This window comes from Phodopus roborovskii, unplaced genomic scaffold, assembly GCF_943737965.1.
Source record: "Phodopus roborovskii unplaced genomic scaffold, PHOROB, whole genome shotgun sequence".
Classification (NCBI taxonomy): Eukaryota; Metazoa; Chordata; class Mammalia; order Rodentia; family Cricetidae; genus Phodopus; species Phodopus roborovskii.
This window is the reverse complement of record NW_026126407.1, coordinates 27,177,985-27,203,218: the sequence shown is the minus strand read 5'-3', so window position 1 is coordinate 27,203,218 and position 25,234 is coordinate 27,177,985. Positions and strand designations below refer to the sequence as shown.

The following is a 25,234-nucleotide window of genomic DNA, read 5'->3' as shown; positions in this document are numbered from 1 at the left end:
ATCAGAGAGAGAAGGTGAGAGTTCTCATTGTCTTCCATAGCCACAGGTTGGCACAGGCGTTTTCTTAACTGTGACCCCCCCTCGGGGCACAGTTTATGGAAAGTCACCTGCAAGCTAATTGTGGAGCAATGGACCCCAGTGGTGTTTAATACAATCCAGCCTTTCAAAGAAGAGTGCCAAGTGGAGTGGGTGCCCCTATCTGAATGAAAGTAGTCTCTAAAGTCCCCTTTCCTTCAGGTCTCTGGTTTCCTTGACTGCAGAAGGCACCTCCAGGGATGTCTATCCTCCATCCCCCAACCTTACACCTCCTTCCTGCCCCCACTTAGGAGAGGCAGGCAAAGACGAATGATCACTGCATGTGACCCCCATCACCCTCCCCATGCCAGCTTCTGACCTGGCATTGGAGCACTGACACTAAATTGTCCTTAAAATTGTTGCCTTTCTTAAAACCTGATGGTTCTATGGCCACAGAAGGACAATGTCCCAGCACCTGTGGGGCCTCCTAAAGCTCGAGCCAGGGCACAGGTTCTAGAGGAATGGATAAAGAGAAAGAATATGGACTAACTATAAGAAGAAATAACCCCGAGGGTAAATTGGAGCTCAGAGCCATTGAGGGAGAGCAAGCGGTGGTCACAGTGAGAGAAGAAACCCCACAGCTGGATCTGAGAAGCTGGAGGCTTGAGCTATTTCTTTTCCAAATGAGCCATTAGTCAGTTCTGTTCTGCTTGCTCAGGGAAGTTTGTTGAAATGGCGTCTAGTGAGTGGTAAGGCTTCACTTCCTTGCCCTGTCTTGGGAATGGAACAAAAGCTGATCATTTCAGCACGATGTTAGTTTCTTCTAGTGGCTGCCAGCATTTTCCAGGGTGGCCCATTTCCCGATAACCCAGGAGAATCCTGCTAATCAAACACACTCGGTGGCAAAGCAACCAGAAGTCCTGTGTACCGGGGCTTCCAGACCAGAGTGTCCTCTGCTAGGAGCCTGCTCTCTGCACCCTTCCCTTCCCACTGCCACTGGTCAACTTGCAGGAGGGGTAGGAGGGGTGGCTTCAGACTGCCAAGGAGCCTTTTCAGGGACATGGGGGCAGGCAGTCAGCCCCTCAGATAAGGGAGGTTTTCATGGTCCACTCTGCATCTGCACTCTTACTCTGCAGAGAGATTGTTGACCTTCGAGTTTATTATGATGCAAGAAAAAAGTCGATACTTCTTAACTTGCCAAGGTTAGGGGAATTTAAATGAGTTATTGAATCAAGTAGTTAATCTTCTCATAACTGATTTTTTCCCCTTTCAAATCTATGCTGATGAAAAGCAGACCTAACCCAAAACAGGAAAAGGATGCTTGGTTTTTCCCTTATGAATACATTTGTCCCTGGGAGTAGAAGCTGGGGCCGAAGTCTTGGTGTTGACACCAGGGACATTCTGTCATGGGAGACGGTTTATTTGTTTAGACTTTGTTGTTTATGTTATGTTTTGGTTTTGGTTTTGGGTTCTGGTACCTGGTCTTATGTAGTTCAGGCTAGTCTCAACTCACTGTGTACACAAAGCTGGCCTTGAACTTCTCCCATATGTGGAGATGGTGGATGAACACTACCATAACAAGCATGGAAGAACATTGCATCAAAACAAAAATCAAAAATTTCCACAGCTGTAAACTCTATCCACGTTTTAATTCTTTGGACTCTATGTTCTTTTTTAAATTCTCAGCCTGTCACATGTTGTCATTAATGGCACGGGGTCATCTTCTAATTCCCTGGACTCTTCTCATACAGTGGAATAGTAGTTAAGTGTTCTGCATGAAATAAGCCACCCCAGCCACCTGCCTCAGGATATGAGCTCTGAGTACTACTGTCCCGAGATCCTTGTGGGTGGGTGTCAGACACAGGGGCTATCCCAGCAGTGTATCAGCCCCAAATTCCAGGGTCTCAACCTTCTGTCCTTAGAAAGAAGATCAAGCTGGAGAGGACTGGTGGAGAGGATTAGGGGAGGGAGTGGAGGAGAATGATGGTGGCCCTGCTGCTCATAGCCTGGTCTCCCCACTCACCTCCTCCAGGGTTGATGTAGCACTGCTCAGTTCCTCTGCTCAGCTCTCTCCACAGCCATAGCTACAGCTTTATCTTTGCCTTGGACACTGGTCCAAAATGAAGCTCCTAAATAAACTCCCATAGCTCCTGGACTGCCTGTCTTAGTTACTTTAAAGCTGCTATAGAAAGGTTTGTTGGGAGCTTACAGTTCAAAGGGCGAGTCAGTGACCATCATGGAAGACAACGTGGCAGCAGGCAAGTAAGCATGGCTTTGGAGCGGTAGCTAAGAGCTCATATCTGATCCACAGCACAAGGGGAAGGGGGGGAGAGGTAATTTGGAATGGCATGAGCCCACTCCCAGTGACACACCTCCTCCAATATGTCACATCTCCTAATCTTCCCCAAACAGTTCCTCCGACTCAGGACCAAGAATTCATATATATATTAGCTTAAGGAGGCCAATCTCATTTGAACCACAACACTAGCCTTAGCTATATCATGGCTCTGTCACATTCTATCTTCAACCAGAATGACTAGGTCAGAGAAAAGTAGAGTTATGGCTTATTCATCTTTGAGACCTCGCAAAGACCTAGTCCACAGCCTGGCTGCAAGTCATCACTTAGAAAGAGAAAAGTGGGTGTGGTAGCATGTGATACCAGCACTTAGGAGGTGGGGGCAGGAGAATTGGGAGTGTGAAGCCAGTCTGGGTTAAATGAGACTCTGTCTTAAAGGAAAGAAAAAGAATAAGAGGAGAAAAAAGAAGAGGCAGAGGAAGAGATGGAGGGAAGAAACTAGTTTTCTAATGATTTCTGTGCAGCTCTAGACTGTGAAGTGGTCTCAGAGCACAGGAACAGGAATGGTGGTTATCAGCTCTGTCCTCTGGTCTAAGGCACCGCTTAGTGAGCACACAAGGACTGGATATCTTCATTGATCCAATTGACAGCAAGCAATGAGGAGCAAACCCATGACGGCATGAATATGCACCAAGGGCCCTCCCATGGGTTCTGGAGAATCAGGGGCCCTATCTGAGATGTTCAGAGTGGATCTCATAAAAACATTAGCTCCACACAGCAAGATACCCCTTTTGACTCCTATAGCTACTTCTTGGAGGAACAAGGACTTCATGTTGTACCCAGAGGCCTTTCATCCCACCGTAGGTCACCTCAGCCTCCAGGACATTGAAGCTTACACTGTTTGTGACCTGAAAGAGCAACCAAGACTGTTTACAACTCTGTTCTCCAGCCCTGAGCTAACCCTCTGCATTTGTGTCATCCACAGGTCTTCTCAGCCCTGGGCTGTCAGCCTCCTGTGGAAAGAAACTCTGCAGCCACGGGAGCCGGTGCGTGCTTGACAGGGCGACAGGGCAGCCCTCATGCCGCTGTGTGGAGGTGTGCAGACCCCGCTACATGCCTGTGTGTGGCTCCGACGGGAGGCTCTATGGGAACCACTGTGAGCTTCGCCGAGCAGCCTGCCTGCTGGGCACTAGGATTGTCAGTGTACACAGCAAGGGCTGCTTCCTCAAAGGTAAGAAGAGGGCTCCTGGCCCTGTACTTCAGTTCTGTGATGGGTCTTCTGATGCTCTTTTGGCCAGTGATGAAGGTGCTGGGTGCACAGGACACGAGTTAGAGGAAACAGAGGGCTGGTACGTTCATTAACTCAGTAGCAGCAGAGACCCTTCAGCAATGTGGAGTCAGTCTAAGTCCTTCTCCCAGAGATCTTCCCCACCCTAGGAAAACAGAATCTAGGGGGTCCAAACCAACCTCTTAACTAGAGATGAGTCTGTATCCACTAGGTACCAGACAACATAGCATGACCAAGACTCCACATAGCATATGTCCTTGTAAAGCGGTAAGAAAGACTTCATGGAACAGAGTTCCATAAGTCAGGAAGCCACACTGTACATACAAAATGACCAGATGATACCTGCAGAGTGGTTCCCAGGCTGAGGGAGAACATCCCATGCCTTGTCTGTCTAGAAAAGCTCTGAACAGGATCAAGACAGCAGAACAGACATGTGGAGAGAGAGACCAGAGAGCTCACTCTGTGCTGGACTCAGATGGGAAGAAAAGGGCAAGACAGAAGGAACCTATGGAGGGGTTCTGTTCTATGTATTAGTATTTTATCAGTACCCATCACAGTACAGCACAGAGGTGCTCAGAGGTTTATAAATGCATGCAGATGCAAAGCCTAAAATACTCTTCCTATGTCAGTGTGGCCTCAGTACATAGTGCATGCCATGGCCTGCAGAAATGCTGTAAATCTAAAGTAAAATGGCCGTGTGTGCATTAGGTCTCCTATGCTACAGAAGTAGAACATGGCAGACTGACCTAGGGGACACTGGAGGTGGGAGAGATGCCCTTGGGTCCTGTGAGATCAAAGGTTTGCTTTGCGTGTAGCAAGGAAGGTATGGGGGTGGGGCATGTGTTTGCAGTGCTGGCCACCAAGGGCTGCAGAACTACTTTGTGGTGATGAACTGGGCCTCATAGGCTCCCCATGACTACCCCCAGCATGTGCACATGCCATAGGACACAAGCCTGGGTTGGGTGGTCACAGTCTAAGTGAGGAACCAGCACCCAAGTAACAAATAGGCTGTTCTGGGTTGGCTGTGGTAGCGTGGGCTCTGGGAAGGCACACTTAAGCCTGTGACAGGAATAACCTCAGACACTTTCATGGCTGTGCTCATGACACTAATGTTAAGGTGCTTCAAAATCATGAGGTACATTATGCAAATGAGGCCACAATGAGCTGAGGACAAATGCCTGGAAGCTGCCCAGCTCATGCCAGCAGCTTCCCCGGCAACCGAGTGCACTAAAACACTTGACCAGTTGCTCCAGCTTTATTGGGCGTGTTGAATTTTATAGACTGATGTTCCATTCTCTGGTTTCCAATATCCCCCAAATTGCTTCTTTCTGAAGGTTTTTTATTTCCTCATTGGAGTGTGCACAGCCTCCCTTGCCATTGGTTATTCAAACAGCATTTCTCATTTCACACGAGGGAAAGGACAACGGCCACAAAAGCTGCTGCAATGAGGGATGACAAGGGCAGCCTCCAGCGGGGCTTTGTGTTGATTGAATTTATGCACTGCATCTTCCCAATGCAGTGTGTCACCAGTTCTGTGAACCCAACCCATGCAGAGCTGCTCCCCTCCAGACCCTTCTTCCAGTGAGCAACGTCTGCACACATCCCTAAATACTAGGTTAAATCTGGGCTCTGGTATGTCTCAGCTATGTGACCCCAGGTGCTTCTCTGTACTTCTCTGGTCCATCCTCTCCTTCAGCCATAACATGGGCCTAGTGGCCATCACTGTCTTCTCTGGTTATGCAAAGTGAGGGAAATACAAAAGGTCATTTGGCACAGCATCTGGCCCACTGCATCTGATGTGAACCATCATTGCTTCTGCTCAGCTTATGTGACCAGAGACTTAGAGCATAGAGATGCCCAAACTGAAGGGAACAGACGCAGGAACAGAAGTCTTCCTGCGAGGCTCTTAGGGGAACTCTCTGAGCCCAGATGTCTTAGTGGTGGACAGAGACCGGGTATAGGAGGTACTGAGTACCACGCACTGATGATGTCGTGGAATGCCAACCTAGAATCAGAACTTCTCTAGTCTTGATCCTAGGTTCTGGACTTCTTAGAAAATCCTTCAACACAGTGGTCCTCAACTTTCCTAAAGCTTCAACCTTCTAATACAATTCCTCGTGTTATTGTGACCTCAGCCATAAAATTATTTTCTTTGCTACTTTATAACTGTAACTTTGCTACTATTATGAATCATAATGTAAGTATTTTTGGAGAAAGATGTTTGCCAAAGGGGTTGGGACAGGTTGGGAAGCACGGCTTTAGTTCCTCATGCTAAGCTTGGCTCCAGTCATGATGGGCAGGAGGGACCAGTCTTCCTCTTCTAGCATTCCTCTAGGGTGCATCCAGTAAAGTGGAGGGACCTAGGCACTGATTAACAGGGACTTATGAGAATAAAAGACAGATCAGCCCTGAGCAAGAAACTTCCCACTCAGAGCCATGGCTCCAATAGATTGCCAATGGCATAGGCTTGGCAGGACTGAGGGTGGGGGCTAAGGAGGGAGGAGGGTGTGCAGGGCCACGTCATCTGCTCTCTCTGCCTCACAGTGGCAGCAGTCTGTTTAATTAATATCAGCTTGAGCTCTGTGAGTGACAGTTTGTCATTCATCCCAAATTTCCAGGGAACTATCAACACAGGAAACTTTAAGGCACTTTTTTCCCATGAAAATACAATTCTAAAATCATCTGTCTTCTGCTCTCCAAGCAAACATATGACTTAACTAAATTCCTATCTGCAAGAGCAGCAAGTGCTCTTAACTTCTGCACCTCTCTCCAGCACCTTGGCTTACTGTTGTTTTCTTGTTGTTGTTGTTGCTGCTGTTATGCATCTTGGTACATTCAGAGCTTACGTTAGGCTCCACAATTTCCCGGGGCCATTTCTATACTTCCACAAGTCTCTTCTGCCTTCCAAGGGATGCTACTGTCATCCTGGACTGTGCCAACTACAAGAGACTGTAGTCACCAGGAAGTGTGAGATCTTGCTGCAGAGTTGTTGACAGAACAGAGTGGTTTGACTCTTACCGGATGAGCAGCCTCTCTAGCTCAGAAGCCCTCTAACAAGGAAGGACTTAGACCTGAAGAAACAAGGGGAGGTCCAGGCTTCTGGGGCTGAGTGTATTGCTATGCCTCCTTGGACTGGGCCTCTGAGGTTGGCCTCATCTGTAAAGTGGGTATGATAACAGTACCTCTTTGCTGCCATGGGGTATTATGAGAACAAAACAGACCATAACTGCTCTAACTAAGTACTTCTAAGTGGTATTAAGGGCCTTGGGATGATTGTGATGTCACTGCAATAGCAGGACACATTCTCGGGATAGGTGCAAGCACCTATAAAATTACCAGCCTCTGGCATGACCATGATAGTTAATCTTGATCATCTGCTTGTCTGGACTGAGAGATGCCTAGGAGACTGGTAAAGGGCTTCAGTGAGTGTGTCTGTAAGGACGTTATCCAGATTGCATCGTGAGCCAGACATGGTACAGGCTCATCATCCCACACTGGGGAGACTGAGGCAGGGATGTCAAAAATTCAAAGTGATGAGAGAAAGGAAACAGAGAGAGAGAGAGAGAAAGAGAGAGAGAGAGAGAGAGAGAGAGAGAGAGAGAGAGAGAGAGATTGGACTGGGATTGTGAGGGCTTGGGATTCGGAATGGATTAATCATGAAATGGTAGCACTGGGGTATTACAGAAGTAGAAGAACCAGGTCTCTGCCCTTCAGTGCTCTCTCCTTCCCACATTCCCTTTCTCAGCCTCCCAGCAAACACAAGGTAAAGAACCTCCATACCAAATGCATGAAGCCAAGTGACCGTGGGCTAATGCTCTAGAGATGTGAGCCAGAACAGACTTTCCTCCTTTGAAATTGACCTCTCAAGTACCCTTGGTCCCACTACACAAAATGGCAGTGGCAATACTGGATAAGGGTTGAAAGGTGGGATCTGGGGCCTTTGAGCTGGGGGAGACAAGATGGGTCCTCCCTGTTTCTTTGGGAAGTGACTAGAATTTGACCTCCTTCAAATGGCTCCTTCTGTGAAAAGAAATGAGTCACCCAAGTTTACTACCTGGTTAGCAAGAAGCCAGCAAGGATACTCAGCAAGGAAGCAATTCCTGGGATGTACAAAAGGGTTTTGGGAAATGTTAGTAGAATCTGAGGAAGAGGTTCATCTGTCAGATAGGAAGGAGAGTGAGCACTCATGAGCATGCTTGGCAGAGGAGACCCACAAGGTAGACAGAGGGGCTGCCTGGTAGAAATAGTGAGCACAGATTTCAAGGGGTGCAGAAAAGATCAAGTCTCTAAACTCTGGGACCTAGGGAGGAGTGGGGCTTAGAGAAGGGCCAAGTAGAGCAGTGTAAACTCAAGGCGACTCTGTATGAGAGGGAGGCAACAGCTCAAATGAAGGCCAGCTACAATCCCTAGCATCCATACTTTCTCAGCCTATGGCTTCTCTAGCCGGAGACACCAATACCTCAAGGACAGATAACAATCTATGGGCAGTCTCTAATTTTGGGTACTCACCACTCCATGGATCTGGACAGCATCCATGCAGACAACTAGAGATCAGCTGAACTGAAAATTAACCCACATCCCAGCACAAACATGCACCCCATCTCAGCCTCCTCAGAGTGCCTTTATCCCACTTGTAGAATCTGCTTCCAGAATAGGGAAAAAATGACTTCAAACAAACGTGTATGCTCTTTGAATATTTCCCCTTGGAGTTTGGCAAGAAATGTCTTGGTATGAGCCCCCTACAAATTTGCAAGAACACTATCAGTTCAACACGTGTGGTGTGCTCCACAGAACAGCTGCACTCTGAATGAATTAATTACAAACCAGTAATTAAAAATTGCTAATAAGTTATTGAGCTGAGAAAGTCTTGCACTGCATTGATTTCATGCACAGCAGCAAGTACCTCTGAGCCTCCCCACCTCTGCCATTGTTCCCTGCTGTCTTCAGGCACCCCTTGTGCTTGTCTGTACGTGCGTCCCTTTCTGTCTAACTCCCTCCGTGTGTTGGCCATTGGCAGGCTCACTCTACACTCCTAAAGTCAAAAGAAAAGGTTTTGCCTTCAGGAACCATGTAAGCTTTCTCTATCCTTTTCTACCACAGCCATTGAATTACCTGAGAACACTCACAGAGGGTCCTGGTGATGGCTGAGAGTTGCGCAACCACGGGGAACTGAGTTCAGATTCCAGTGCCCCCATTACAAGCTGGGCCTGGCCTTAAGAACCCCCGTACCCCTGAATTGTGGGAGCCTAAAGCCCACTTTATCTTGTTGCCTGCCAGCCTAGTCAATAAAAGGAAACTCTAAGGAGGGGCTTTGCCCTAAAGGAATGAGGTAGAGAGAGAGATGGGGGGTACCCAACACTCTCTGCTAGCCTCTGTGCCTTATTCACATATACATATAGCACAGACTCATAAATTCACAAAGATCATCCACATAAATAAATAAATGGTAGATAAATACATGATGGATTGATATATGATATGATATGATATGATATGATATGATATGATATGATATGATATATATACAGGACCAGAACTTTGCTGTATGAACTCCAAGCTAGCTAGCATGCCAGAAGTTCTACAAAGCACAGGATCCCCTTTGTGCTAAGTTACTGCCAGTGCCTAGCTTCCTTCCATACTAAAAGTTCTTTCAAATGCAGATGTCTGCTTTATTTTCTTCTGCCTAGCTCACTGGAGATGTTCTACTAATTTTGGGGCTGAATCCATACATTAGTGACTATTCAACACATAGTCTCTTTGAGTGCCCCAAAAGCAACAGAACAGGAATCCCTTAGACGATCTCAGCAAAGAGTAAATGGATCCAACCAGACGGTGGTGTTGTAAACCTTTAATCCCAGCATTCAGGAGGCAGAAGCAGACAGATCTCTGAGTTGAGTCCAGTCTGATCTACAGAGAAAGTTCTATTTCAGCCAGGCTACACAGAGAAACCCTGTCTCAAAAACAAAACAAAACAAACAAACAGAAAGACACTGCTTGAAGGCCTTGTGGGTTCTCTGGGACAGGAGGGTGCCATGCCCTGGATCTAGAAAGTGCCCTATAAGCTCATGGTTTACATCTTTGCTCCCACCTATTGGCATTATTTGAGGACAAAGGCTGAAGGAGGAACTGTTAGGAGAAGGGAGCCAGCTGGTGGAAGGGGCTCACTGGGGGCAGACCTTGAAGATTATACCCAATCTTGATTCCTGGTCTACCATCATGTGAACAACCTCCAGCATACACTCTCATTGCCGTGAGCTCCATCATGACTTCCCCTGAGATGATGGACTGAGACACACACACCCTGAAAAGTCATGAGCCAAGACAAATCTTTCCTCTTGTAAGTTCTTCTTGTGTAGTATTTTGTCATAGCAAAAGAAACTTCTAGGGGGTCATCAAAACATTGAGGAAGGAGGGGAGTAGCAGAGGGACAGACAGACATGGAGCCTCCTACTTACAAATGTCCCTCCTGGAGACTGCTTAGGGGAAGACCCTGCATGGGGAGAAAAGTGACCCCCACTCCAGCAGCTCAGGCCCTTCAGAGCAGAGCTGCTGCCGCCCAGGACCTGAGAGGTTTCTGGTGATCACTCCCAGCCAAATGTTAAATTATCAGAGCGAGAAGTTGATTTGGGACTTCCTTAAGGCTCCCCCTACTGTGCCTTCAATTAAGATCAAGGTCCCTTTGTAGCAGCCACTAAATGGCTCTGCATATCCTATCTCTGTGCTCGAGCAGTTTATCTAATTATGTATGTGACGAACTCAGCAGCTGTCAGACCAGCCACAACTCAAATGTGTTGACTCCCTACTGCCACAGAGCGTGTCTGCTTACTCAGATCCCAGGGCAGGACTTCCTCACTCTCCTGTGGATGTGTGTTCCTTTAGATTTTCTGCTGCATGGTGACTTGAGGAGCCAGAAGGACCTCAAGTGGGGGACAAGAAGCCTGTGGCCAGGCTGGTTCTGATTCCTAATTCTCTTTGCCCTTGCCTCCAGTGTCCAGAGGTGGCATACATGTCCAGCCCCTGTGCCTACTTTCTGCTTAGGTAAGCAATATTTAGACCACCTTTCTCCAAGAGAAAAGGAACACAGAACTGTGCCCGTTAACTGAAATGAATAAGCCCCATGCAGTGGCCAGAGGAATCACAGTAGGAGTCAATCAGCAGGGCCCCTGGTGAAGTGAGCTGTGCTATAATAACCACACCACAGATCTAACCAAACATGCAGTCTGAGCCAGTGCTCCCTACTCCCCCAAAGCTGAGGAGGCCCCATGCCTGGTGCCTCCTGGCTCACTGGATCTGCAATGGTTCATTGTCAGGCAAACTGCTTAATGCTCTTCCAGATCCCAGGTGCCATGGGAGTGCCAGGTCCAGACAGAGAGTATTCAGGGAGTAAAGGGAAGGTGCACTTCCCTGCCTCTGCTGCTCTTAGGCATTGCCTCTTCTTAGGAGCCCAGCCCTCTGCTTTTCTTTGCCTACTCCATTCCACTCTGACGCATCCCCACTACTCAGTAATGGAGGCAATCTGAGAGGAAGCAGCTTTCAAAAACCTTCTGCTAAATGAAAGGGACAAAATCACTTTATTTGCAGGTAATTAAAACAGCCAGTTGCAAGGAACTCTGTCCACTTCCTTTTATAAGCATGTGCATCTCAGATGTGTTTCTCTGTGTGACTAGAAAGGAAGGCTCCTCCAGGGACCTGCCAGTCATCTCCCTTTACCTATCTTCCTAAGAGAATTTTCATTTCCTCTTCTGCTTGTTCTCAGTCTACACCCACTTCTTAAGGTGGCTAAGATTTGGTCTGAACATCTGGTCCTCAGTTGTCCAGCAGATGCTTCTGGGGTATGAGTCAATGCCTCCATCACTGAGCTGCCACTCAAGAGCTCACATCACTTCTCTCTCTCTCTCTCTCTCTCTCTCTCTCTCTCTCTCTCTCTCTCTCTCTCTCTCTCTCCTCCTCCTCCTCCCTTCCCTCCCTAGATTTCTCCTTCTTCTTACACTCATGTTTCCATCTCTGTTTCTCAGATATTATATAATTCACTCAAATACAATGACGTGATCCATATTTCTTTCGACACATAACAAACCCGAGGTCTTTGTTGAGGACATTGGTAGAGATCAAGTCTCTTGACTTGAAGCTGTTGACCTTCAGCTCTACCTGAGAGTGATAAAGCTCACACAGACCCAGGTTTTTTGGGCTTCCCATAGCTTTTCCAGTGCTGTAGAAACACTAGAATAGGGGCATCTAAGCTGTGATGGCCTGATGGCAGAAATCTTCCTGATAGGTAAATGAGGGTCAAGGAGGAGCCAAGGAAGAGGTATCTTACAAGGTGAAATACTTCTACCAAAGATGTCTCAAAGGTGAGCACAGGGTAGGAGTGGAGGCAGTACTAGGAAGAGTCAAGGACTCACCATTCTTTTCATGTGGATAATGATCTCATTGGTTTTCCTTTCAAGTTTCAGCTACTCTGCCTTGATACCAATATTAATATAAAAAGAAAAACATGCCCTACAGACTTACCTGTGGGCCAGTGTGATGGAAATAATTCCTCAGTTGAAGGTCTTTCTTCCCAGACTCTAGCTTATGTCAAGTTGACACAAACATAATCAGCATAAAGAGAAAGAGGAAACCATGCTTTGCTTGGACAACATAGTAGGGGAGAGCCCCTCACTTAAGCCAGTGGAAGGAAGAGCATGTTTGGAGGATTACCCCAAGAAACAGAGCACATTTGGACAGCAACTGGGTCCTACTGTCAGTTCAAGAAGACATGAACTCTTAGAAGAGATGGGAGATGGGTTGCCGGTTGGTCTAGCCATTGTAAAGTAAATGGAAGCTGGGGAACAGAAGGGAGTATCTGAAGAATTGGAACCATGGTAGCAGCAGCAGTTCCTTACAGTTTCAAGCTGTAAGGAGCCAGGTTCACTATGAGGAGGGGAGGGGTATGTTCATTCTCCACATTGGAGAATGTAGAAAAATATTCTTCCCAAAGAGAATAAGGAAAACTTCTCCCTAAATATGACACACAGGGAATAAGAAAGAGTCAAACTGAGAAACAGTGTAAGAGAGGATAATAGAAGTGGAGAAAGGAGATGGAAAGTCTAACACATTGGTAACTGGCCATCATGAAGAGCCCAGAGCAAACCAGATGGACACAACAAGAAAGAATGGAAAAGTGTAGAGAGCTGCGAAGTGCTGTGCCTTAAAGATGGTGCTGGCTTCCGCCCTCCACCTTCCCGATGGTGAGTGCTCTCTGTATTAAACAATTCCATATTTGGCTAAGGCTGAGAATCTGGCTTGCTTCTGTGTATGTGGACCTGTCTGTTTTTATTTTTCACCGGATGGCATTCTGGGGTTGACTGCCCAAGGGCTTTTAAGCTGTGGGCTGGGCTGCCCCGGTGTGAGAAATTATACAAGATTCCTGAATAAACTGCTTAAAGAAGAGTCTGGGTGTTGCGTTTTCCTTGCTGGTCAAGGTAGACGCGCCAGAAAAGAAATCTGGTGCTGTGCCCCAGGCTCTTGGTGGCCCTCAGGAACCTCCTTGCCGAGCAAGGGCAACACTGAAAGCAGCCCTTCCACGAAGAATGTCTGTGGCATTTTGAGCTGATGACACTCTAGTCTGAGTTCTGCACCCATCAGATGGTGATCATGTGTGGAAATGACAGAGTGGATGTTCAGATGGTCAAGGTTTCTGAGACTGTCTTGCCTGTGCAGTCCCATCTTGAGGTGGGGTGGGGTGAGGGGGACCAGAAGGAGGGATGAACTTAGATGAAACCCGGAGAATGTTTTTAATTTATGCATGTCTGTATTTGCACCACATGGATGCAGTACCTGTGGGGGCCAGAAGAGGGCGTTGATTCCCCTGATGCTTGAGTTCTACATAGCTGTGGTCTCACTCAGTGTGGATGCTGAGAACCAAACTGGGTCCTCTGCAAGAGCAGCAAGTGCGCTTAACTGCTGAGCTGTTTCTCCACCACCACCGCCCCAGAGAATCTGACAGAGAGAAGGCCATGGCCCTCGACACTTAAGAGGAGTATGTGCCTGCCAAAAGTGATAAGCTGTCTAAATAATTGTCCAAATATAATTAACAAAAATTGCAAAGGAGAAATTAGGAAGTGAAGTGCACTTCATCCCCCTCTCTTGCTGTGCCAGTTAGTGTTTTGTCAACTTGAAACAAGCTAGGGTCATCTGGGACGAAGGAGCCTCAACCAAGAAAATGCCTTCATCATGCTGGCCTGCACGCAGACTTATGAGGCATTTTCTTCATTAATGAGTAGCTCCAGGGGCAATGGCTCTGGGTTCTATAAGAAAGCAGACTGAGCAAGCCATGGGGAACAGGCCAGTAAGCATCATTCCTTCATAGCTTCTGCTTCAATTTCTGCCTCCAGGTTCTTTTTTGAGTTCTTGCCCTGACTTCCCTTCATGATAGACCATAAGCTGTAAGATGTAATTAACCCTTTCCTTCTGTTTATCATAGCAATAGAAAACAAACTAAGACACTTGTATGTAGGAATTTCAAGGGATTATACACATTTTTTTAAGACAAGCTGGCCTCATATTTACTCCTCCCACCACAGCATCTTAAGGAGGAGGTCACTTGTGGTGCCACCATACCAGGCCTGGTCATACACATATATGCTTCTTAACTAAGAACATGGGATAGTATACATAAGCCAAAGGAGGCAGTTTTCTATTCTCTCTGTCCTAATAGCCAAGAATAAACTCAGAGTTGGCTCCAAACAATCATCCTTGATTGTTCCCAGTTGCTGGGAAGAAACCTTGCCTCCTTGCCTTTGGTGGTATATATAAACAACACAGGTAGGCTTGACCTCTAACTGAGGTTTTCTCCCCAAAGATCAGACATCCATCATCCATCCTGTTTGTTCCCCTGGAATCATGCTAAACCTAATAGCAAAGTAGAAGAAAACCTCATTCTGACACACAGGCTTTGTGTCAACGTGGTTAGGTTTAGAATCACCTAGGAGACACACCTCTGGATGTGTGCACAGAGCTGTTTCTAGAGATGTTCAACTTCAGAAAAAATACACACTCTGAATGCGAGCAGCATCCACACATGGGGTCCTGAACTAAATAAAAAGGTGAGGAAGAGAAAGCAAGCTGAATACCAGCATTCCTCACACACTCTCCTTCCCGACTGAGGGCGCAATGTCTCATGCCCCCTGCCATGCATTCGCCTCCAAGATAAAGTGTATGCCCTCAAACTATGAACCAAAACAAGCCCTTCCTTTCTGGCTGTATTTTATCATAGAGAGAAAAGTGACCAGTACAGGGTTGTGGGATGTCTTCCTTAGGCCATATGTGTAATAAGCATAGACACAATTCTTGTGAGGTGGTCAGTAACAAGTTGGCTGTGAAGTTCCACCAGAAACTGCATGGTTAAATCACTGAGAAACATGTGTGAGAGCCACGCTTTGCTGGGGAGAAGGGAGGCAAAGGATTGCACTGTTCAGAGTTGGAAGTGGAACTTAAGCCCTCAGGACAGCAGAAACCAACATGAAGTAAAGCCATATGCAGAAGTGAACCAGGCCAGTGCAGTAGGTGTCATTATCATGTCCACTGTTCGTTGAGTGCCTGCCAGGCTCCTGGCCTCTCATCAGTGGATGCTCTTTGGACATCATCTCATGACCTTCTCCCCTGTTAGCATTTGGCTAAGGAGCCGAGAGAAGTCAGAGTGTGACCAGCTCTGTTTCTGAGCTAGCTGACGACTGCAGTGCTGGGATGTCATCTGTCCTATGCACCAGACACCTGCCCTGCCCCTCAGGAGACACATAGGATAAGTGACCAGGGCAGCACAGGTAGAAACCTCTCAAATAGCTTCTGGAAGCAACCATGGTGTCCCTCCTCCATCAAGCCAACCACTTGGGGCTTTTCCAACATAAACTTAAATACAGTAGCCCCTCAAAGGGACAGGGACGAAGTTTGGGTTTCCACAGATATTAAGCATCGCCATATTCAGTCTTCATAATGAAACTAATCGTATCGGTTCTCTGGCCCTGAGTGGCTATCTCAGTGTGTGATGTGACCACCACAGTGAGCACATAGCAGAGAAAAGGGTCCCTACTGGCAGGGTGGTAGTGAGGCACAACGTTAGTCCCTGCACTGAGGAGGCAGAGGCAGGCGAATCTCTGTGAGTTGGAGGTTAGAGGCCAGCCTGGTCCATAGAGCTAGTTCCAGGACAATCAGAGTTGTTACATAGAGAAACCCTGTCTCAAAAAAAGTCCCCCACTGGGGGTGGGCAGGGTTTGCCCCACAGGAAGGTGGGTGCCCACCCACATTTCTCAGTGGCTTCTCTCTAGCTTGGTCCTTCCCCCTCCTCCTCAGTGGTCTTCCCACCCCAGCTAGATTTTAATGGCAAGGTCATGTTTCCGTGCCAGGCTTGTCTTCATAAACACTCCCTGCCTGTTGTAAAGGTACAAAATTTGCATTTTAAAAAGGTGTGAGGCCCTCTAGGCAAACAACTGGAGTTCTAGAGAAGATCTCAGAACAACAGGGATGGATAGGAAAGACAAGCCCACCCCCGGCCAACATGGATTCCCTCCAGGGCCATCAAAGCCTGGGTCCTAATGCACAGGAACTGTTGGCAGGAAGCAGGGACACATCTGACCATGCCCATCTGGGATGCTGGAAATAATATCTGCAAGAGAAGATCTCACCAGGCTTCTTTGGGTTCCAGTCTGCAAGGACTTTACTGACTGATTAAAATCACCCAAATTTGAAACGAATTATTGTTATTTTGTTTACACTTGTCTCTTCTATAAGAAGCTAGACATTGGATGGGGCATGGAGGGCAGGATTCGCAGCTAACTTCAGAGGTCTGAGTTCAATGCTGGGTTCAGCATTAAACAATGCTGAATATTTAATTTACTCTTCAGGATGAGGACTCCATTGTGCCTACTTGGCAGACAGAGACACTCTAAAGCACAGTGGCCCTCGGGCAGGGGTACCCCCATGTCCGCTGCCTCAGCAGGTCTCAGCCTGAGTGTGATTCCTCCCCCACTGCCACTCAAAGTGTGGGCTCTTCGTTCACTGGTCCCCCTCCCCACCCTGTGTGAGCAGGCATCCGCAGGCATCTGCAGGAGAGTGGGAAAGCAGTGTTGGGTCTCAGACATCCCCAGCAAGCCTGACAGGCACTTTTCTGCCCAGAGCTGCTTGTCCACTGTAGTTCTTCCAACCAATAACTATTGGAATTGCCATTAAATGTTCAGACAAGGGGCTGGGGAGGAGGCTCAGTGCTCAAGAGCACACATTGCTCTCACAGTTGCCAGCATCCATGTCAGGCAGCTCCCAACTTCAGATCCAAGGGTATCTAATAACCGTGGTCTCCACAGTCACCTGCACATGTGTGCGCATGCCCACACATCAATACACACACACACACACACACACACACACACACAACACACAAAGACTTCAACACAAAACACACACAGTGTAAGATGCAAATCTTTGGGGGCAAAAACTCAAAGAGGAAAATAGAAGTGGTAAGAATGATGTCGAGGAGGAGGCAAAGAGCAGAGGATGGCTCAGGTGCTAACACTCTCGCTTGCCCCAGATAGATGCCTAGGGCTAGCACAAGCTGCACATCCAAAGACGCTGGGATTCCAGTCTTGATTCCCTGGACTGAGAGACTGGCATGAGAGAAAGCCAGTGAGGAAGGCCAAACAAGGCAGTGGTCAATTAACACAGCAAATGTCTGAGGTGACCTCCTAGCAGTGGGATGCCATGTTTCCTCCAGGGGCTCCAGGGGCAATGGGTCAGACAAGCAGAGACATGAATTATGTTAATTGGAGAAAAACTCCTTCCAGGGAAGTGGCCACTAGCTTGGCCTTAACAGGACATAGGGTTTGATCTACAAGAGTCTTCCCCTGGCCCAAAAGGACATGGCCTCAGAACGGCTCTTCCTTCACCAGCCCCACTCCGCCTCTGACACTCTGTTTGGAAGTTTGTAATTCTGAGAATCTTAGAGCCAGCCAGTGGTCTGGGCATGTGGCCCAGGAGATTAGGGTGGGAGAGGGCTACAAATGCCCTTCCAGATACCCAAATGGGTCCCACCTGTCTCAAACCCATCAGGTTCTGGTCTCTGCCATAACTCAGAAGGAGTGTGAGAGGCCCATGGAGGAGCTGAATCTGGGAGCCATCTAAGACAGGGTTGGGCAACAGCAGCTAGACTTGTTTGGCCATGCCAATAGAGACATTTCATCCGCAAGTGATTGAAAGCCATTTAGGCATGGAGGAAGGCTCCAGCCAATGCAGGAGGCCAGGAAGCAAAGCCTGTGGAATATCCATCCTTCCCTTCCATGCTTTCACTCCCTTGTCCCCCGCCCCCGTTCTACCTACCCTCCTACCCTTCCTCCTGATGTGTGCCTAACACAAGTGGCTGCTCACTAACCTGGCTTTAGTTAACTGGAAATGTTTGCTGCGGGGCACAGGCTTCTAGCTTTATTTCTAACAATTTAACCAGCATCACCCGTAGAAAGGGGACAGTGTCTCATCGCCTTGCTCCCCATGAACTGTATGGGGCAAGGGCAGAGAACTGTCCCTCCTGCAGCTCTACTCCTGCAGCAGGGCTGTCCACTGTAGGACACACTCCCTTTCCCGTGTCTGTGTCAGTCCGGTTGTAAGTGGGGGACAGTCAAACAGGTGATTTGCTTCCCAGGGTCCTCCAGGGGGAAGAGATGATTCCAGGAACATACAGTTGTCACAGGTAGGAGGAAAATACTGGCTTTGGAGAAGGCCTGTCGGGTGTTGAGTTGTGTAACAATAACAAACAAATGCAGACCCCAGTCATCACCCTTGTATCAATTACTCTTCTCAGGGGAAAAAAACCTGACAATACAACTTAGATGGCCTTGGAGATGGTTCATGACCTGAACTCAATCCCCAAGACCTACGTGGTGGGAGGAGAAAACAAACCCACTAACACCCATTTGTATTCATGTGGGCTGTGCAGCTGCTCTGTGTGTGTGTGTGTGTGTGTGTGTAAATGACTAAATTAATTAAAATGAAATGAAATATTTTAAAGGTACTTAAGGCAGGGAGAGCATGTGTATTTGGGCTTACTGTTTGAGGGCACAGTCCCTCGTGGTGGGAAAGGCGTGGTGGCAGAGGCATGAGGAGCAGGTCACTTGGCATCCACAATCAGCAGAGAGAGGCCAATGCCGCTGCTCCATTCGCTTTCCCAGTTTTAGTCAGCCCAGGACTCTAGCCCCATGGATGGTGATGGCCATATTCACAAGGAGTCTTTCCACATTGGTTAGACCTCTCTGGAAAAGCCTTCAGACACACTTAGTGGTGTGGCCTAGGTGATTTTGAGTCTCTCAGGCTAAAACTAAGGTTAACCACCACATTCCCAAGAGCTTGTCTCCAGGGTTGGGTGCTGCTTAATGGCAGACTCACTTATGCAGATTGTCCAAGGACCTAAACTCAACAACAACAAAATGTTTGTTCTTATTCCATGGCCAGGGAGGGTCAGCAAGAGCTCAGCTCGATGGATGTCACAGCCCACTTTAACAGGGTCTGCCACCACCATTGTGGGGGAGGGGTACGCTAAGTGAATGATACCCAGTTTGCCCAGCCTGGAGTTCACACACCCCAACAGATCAAGTCACATAACTGTCAGCCACATTCAGAGGGTCTAGTTCAGTCCCATGCAGGTTTCCCAACTATCAGTCCATAGTCTGTGAGCTCCCATTCGCTCGGGCCGGCTGTCTCTATGGTTTCTCCATCGTGGTCTTGAACCCCCTTGTTCATATGATCCCTCCTCACTCTCTCCAGCCGAACTCCAGGAGCTCAGCCAGAGCTTGGCTGTGAGTCACTGGATGCAGGTTCTATGGTGACAATTAGGGCAGTCACCAATCTAATTAAAGAGGAAGAACCTTTCCAAAACCCTCTCCACTATTGCTAGGAGTCTTAGCTGAGTCATCCTTGTGGATTCCTGAGAATTTTTCTAGCACCAGATTTTCTCCCTAACCCCATAATGGCTTCTTCTTTCGAGATTTCTCTCTCATTGTTCTTCCCCTCTGCCCCTCCCCCAACTCCGACACTGAGGAAATCCAGAGAAACATACACGTACACTTCAGTGTTCATCTCGCTTGTGAGGAAAATCGCACTGCCAGGGCCAGCTGCTTCATCGCTTTGCAGTGTGCAGCTGTGAGAAGCCCCTGTGAGGACACATGACCAGGGGTGCTGTCACAGAATGGAAAGCTGGTGACCAGGGCTGTCCACATCTCAGGGCTTCTACTTCCAAGCTCCTTGAGTCTGTTATAGAACCTCTTTTAGCATCAGTTTCTCAGTCTGTGAAATGGGCCAGTGGGTGCTTCAATAGTCAACTTCCATTATCAACTTGATTGGATTAGGAAATACCTAGGATTAGTAAGGCACGCCTTTGGGTTTGTCTGGGGGCTGTTTCCAGAGAGGGTTAACTCAGAATAGAAAACTCTGGAGCCCTGGACCTAATAAAAAAGGGACCAAATCACTTCTGCCACCATGCCTCTTTTACTGCAGTCACCTGTGTGCCTCCAAACTGAGCCAAAACAACCTCTCTTGAGTAGTGTTTTGTCAGGTGATGGTCACAGCCCCATGGGAAGTCCCTGATACAGTCTGTACCTTGTGTGTCTAACTTTGTTTCTAAGTGTCCCAGGAGTCCCTGTGGACAAGGAATCCAAAATTAGGGAAGCAGACAAAGGGGAGAGTGGCCTGACCGCAGACTAAGATCCAAACAAATCACCACGGGGGGGGGGGGCTTGGTTCTAGGGAGTGCCAGGATTGGGGGGGGGGCTTGTGTGGAGGCCAGAACCCATGTGGACTGGTGGTGAGTGAGCACAGGGCACAGTGCTCCCATTGCATCCAGGCTGGCTTTGTGTGCTCGCTTGCACCTTCCTGCCGTCTCGTGGGAGAGAGAACACATGTAGGAATGGAAGCATACATCTCCACCTGACCGTGCTCCCACACGGGAGCACATTTCAGCAATAGGCCAAGTCTTCCATCCTGCCTAGCTCCCTGTAGGGCTAAGGAAATTCTCTAGGGAGGCTGTAAATTCTGGAAACGGACTTAGAGCTAATGGGTTTAAAGCTAAAACTCATTCCCTTTGTGTCCTCAGAAGAAAACAATCTCCTTACACATAGCTTGGGTGCCTCTTGGCTATTACTTCCACCGTGACCTTTGTGCCTGCCCGGTGACCTGAGTACCCAGAAGGGACAGTGAAGTAGCAAACACAGAGCCTACGGTTCATTTCACATCTGAGCAGCTGTATCACTCACACACGAATTCCTAAGAACCAAACTTCCGGTGGAAGAAACTCCAGGTGTTTATGGACATCCGAAAAATTAGTATTTTACAGACAAGAGCAAAAGATCATTCTATTTTCCACAGTTTATGTGCTGGCCCAGGATTGGGTGTGGTTCAATGGGTGGAGTATAAAGAGTTCTGGGTTTTCCTCTGTGCCCCTTGACACTGATAACCAGTGACTCCGGAGATCACAGCTCACACGGTTGTCTTGCTGAGCAGGAGGGATCTATTCTGTCTCACTCACTGATACATTCTAGGCCTGGCCCTTACTTACTTTCTTAGTTAGGGTTTCTATTGCTGTGAAGAGACACCATGACCACAGCAACTCTTATAAAGGAAAACATTTCATTGGGGTGGCTTAGATTTTCAGAAGTTTAGTTCATTATCATCATGGTGGGACTTGATGTCATGCAGGCAGACATGTGCTGGAGAAGGAGCTGAGAGTCCTACCTCTTGACTCATAGATAAGAGGAAGTGCACTGAGACACTGGGCATGGCCTGAACACATATGAGACCTCAGAGCCCCTCTCCATAGTGACACCCTTCCCCCAACAACACCATATCTACTCCAACAAAGCCACACCGCCTAATAGTTCCACTTTCTATGAGCTTATGGAGGCCAATTACAAATACCACAGAATCATGCAATAAACACTCAAGAAGAGAAGAATGGCAGAAAAACAGGGAGTGGATGCCAGTCAGCTTTCAACTACATCAGCAGAATAGTCAGAGATTGAATGTGGAAGCTGTGAAGTGAATTAATGGGTAAAAGCATGTGATACCAAGCCTGAGGACCTAAGTTTGCACTCATGCTCTGGTGTGTGTGTGTGTGTGTGTGTGTGTGTGTGTGTGTGTGTGTGAGTGTGTGAGTGTGCGTATTTCTCTCTCACAGAGAGAGAGAGAAATGTAAAAAGAAAAAAGTTAATGATTGCAGAACCAAAAAGGGCCTGCAGAACGTGTGTGAACAGAACCCTGCTTGTTGCTTGCATACCATTGTCAAAGTCATAAATGCATGAATCTGTGTCACCACAAGAGCACCCCCCAAAGCCATGTGCACCACTACAGGCTCACCTCTCTGGACTTAAGAAGCTCTCCCCCACTGACAGTATTGAAGGTGTGAGCATTGCCCACTGCCCCTCATGACTCTGTGACCACCATCCTCTGGCTTCCGTCTCTGCCAGGGTGTGTCTCAGCATACTTTGCAGGTTCTCTTGTCTGATTTGCTTTTATTTCTCTCCGCTTCTTGTTTGGAAGATCATCCCTCTGAGAATAGCTGGAGCTTGTTTATTTCTGCTACTCTGTCTCCCCTTATAGGAAACTACCACAGTGTGTTGTTCGGCTGACAACCAGCATTTGGGCTTGTTCCTGTTTGGGGACATTCCAAGCAATGCCATTACCATCCTTCTTGTCTCTGCCTTGGGATGCACCCCCACAACTGTTTTCTCAGCATGGATCTCTGTAAAGATGCTAGTTTCACCCAACTGTATGATGCCATGCACTTCTCCAAACTCACTGACCAATTTACCTTGTGCACTAGTTAATTTTCTCATTGCTATGACAAAATACTTCACAGCAGCCATTTAAGGAAGGAAAGGTTTACTCTGGCTCTTGGCTTAAGGAAAGCTGTCCATCTGAGTGGGGAGAGCATGATGGCAGGAACACGAGATGGTTGCTCACATTATGGACTAAGTCAGGAAGCAGAAAACAGAAAGGAATTGGTGCCTGGCTACAAAGCTTCAAGGCCCACCCCCAGAGACCCACTGCCTCCACAAGGCTCCACTTCCTAATGGTTCCATAATCTCCAAACAGCGCCACCTGCTGGAAATCAAGTGTTCAGACACCTGCGCCTAGGGGGTGCTGTCCCATTCAAACCTTACCTTGCCAATAGCAATATGTGCAACTTCCCACACTTTCTATATTTTGAGGGTTTTGTTTATTTTTTGGAGACTCAGGGAGGGTCTCTCACTATGTGGTCCTGGATGACCTTTAACTTGTGTAAATCAGGCTGGCCTTGAGGTCTCACAGAGCTCTGCCTGTCTGCTTCCCAAGTCCTGGGGTTAAAGGTGTGCATCACTACACTTGGCCCACATTTAACATATTTAAGAACTCTTGTGAGCATTAAACACGTTTAATTTTTGCTGGTCTCATATTTATGAGACAGGTCTCTCATAGTAGTTCTAATCAACACTTTCCCAACTATAAATAAGGCTAAGCATCCTGTTCGCTTGATTGGCCATCTTGATTTCATTTCTGTGAAGTGCCTGCCCAAGTACCCATTGTGCCTATCAAGATGACTTTAATATTATTATTGGTTAATTGATTGATTGATTGCACTCTTTATATATTCTTGATACTTATTACGTATTGATTATAATTATTGTAAGCATATTCTGCTGGTAGCTTAACTTTTCACTGTGTCTTGATTTCTTTTTAAGGGTGGAAGTACTTAATTTTAATCCACGTGAATTTATCATTCTGTTTCCACATGGCTAGTGGATTTGTGACTTTCAAATTAAGTGTTGTCCACCCTCAAAGGCTCTGAAGTATTCTATATCATCTCTGCTTCAGAGATCTGCCCTTCACACCCAGTTTTTTGACACGATAGTGTCATTAGTATCCAACTTGCTCCTGTAACTGTGCAGGCCAACCATTGCTGATAAATCCAGAGTTGGGTAGTCAGCAGTACACCCTATTGTAAAGACTTTACCACCTCCAAAAAGAAGCGGCATTCACCAGCAGTTGCTGCCTGTGTTGCTGTGACAATATACCCAACAAAAACAACAAAGGAAATAGGAGACTTGGGACCTGAAGACAGTTTCTAGTCCTTTCCAGTGGCTTGTGCTGTGGGGCCCAGAAGGTTGGGCTTTTGTCTTTGTTCATCATTTCACCAAACCCAATCATTTCTCCAGAGAACAGGTCCACAGAGCCCATGTGCTCCCTTCCACAAGTGGAGTCCATGTTTATTTTTTAGCTTCCTTGGATTTAACTTTTTGAATAGCATAAGAACTGACCTAGTTCATTACCTTTTAGACAGATCTCGAACCACACTAGCACTGTTTATTTTGGGGAATTCATCTGTTCCCTCAGAGAGCTAAAGGACCCTCCCTGTCCTGTAAAGAAGTTTAGATTTGCAAGGGCCTGCAATGGGACAGGACCCTTCTTCTCTGCAGCCCACCTGAGCAGCAGCTCCACAGCTTCCCTCTCCAGAGTTTGCACTAAGCTTCCACTTTCACCCAGCAAGCTCTTTTTCTTTGAGAATGCTGCATGTGCAGCTGCCATGCATCCCTGTATAAACTTATAAGTTGTAGCATCTAATTGTCAGGAGCACACATGTATGCATGCATGCATGCATGCACTCATTCATGCATGTGCACACACACACACACACACACGCACGCACACACACGCATGCATGCATGCACGCACGCACACACCTACCTGTTGAGAATTTTATTTGTGTAGCATTCAATCTGTGGGTTAAGACAGGGAGAATTGGCATTCCATGACAGCGATTTCCAGTCAATAAACATGGCACCTGCCTCCATTTCTTTTCAGTCTGCATATCAGTGGACATGAACAATATATATGCTTTCTCCCACCATGGCCTTTTCAGAAATCTGTAATATTTTCTTCTGTCTGTCTCAACTCTATTCTCACACAGGGTCCTCTCACTTTAAATCATGTCAGTGTGGGAAGAACACATTAACCACGGAGTCTATGCCTCACCTCAACTGTGTGAGAATCAGACAGGGTGTTCTGGAAAGCTGCCTCTAATGGACCAACCACAACCAACCAGGGAGCAAGGATAAGAAAGGACATTTTGTCACACAGTAGCACCTGCCCTAAAGCCCCTCCAGCGCTTTCTTCTCCTGGCTTCTTTCTCGTTTTCTCCAAGGCTCAGCTGTTCTGTTAATAAGGAGCTAGCATGAGGCTTGCTGCTTCAATCGAGGGAAGAAAATCATGATTGGGGGGTCTTTAAAAGTCACAGCTATTACTTCTCATTGTTGTTTTCCTGATTGCAAAGGTATTATATATTATTTCTAGAAATTTAGGAAATACAAAAAAGCACAAAGGAGAAAATAGAAGCTATTTACCATCAGAGGGGACTGCGGATAACAGTATAGAGTGTAACTTTATAGGGTATTTTTCCTGTGTGTTTATACAACACACATGGGCACACTGGTTTTTTAAATGGCACTTTACATGCTAATGCCTTCATTCAAACCATAAGTTTCTTGGGCAAAGGTCTCCCCACCCAGATAGGGAATTCACTGCAGGTCTTCAGGGAATGTGCAAGCTCATAGAACCCAGCTAGCCCTTTTCAGGTGGATACACAAATC

The 25,234-nt window shown here is 47.3% G+C and overlaps 1 protein-coding gene across 1 annotated transcript in view; it reads left to right on the top strand.

The window, feature by feature from the left end:
• Fstl4 (follistatin like 4) overlaps positions 1–25,234 on the top strand; it is a 397,613-nt gene that overhangs the window by 212,987 nt on the left and 159,392 nt on the right. Inside the window, exon 4 of the mRNA XM_051180724.1 lies at positions 3,297–3,542. Coding sequence (XP_051036681.1) covers positions 3,297–3,542 — 246 coding nt within the window. The remainder of the gene's footprint in view (positions 1–3,296; positions 3,543–25,234) is intronic.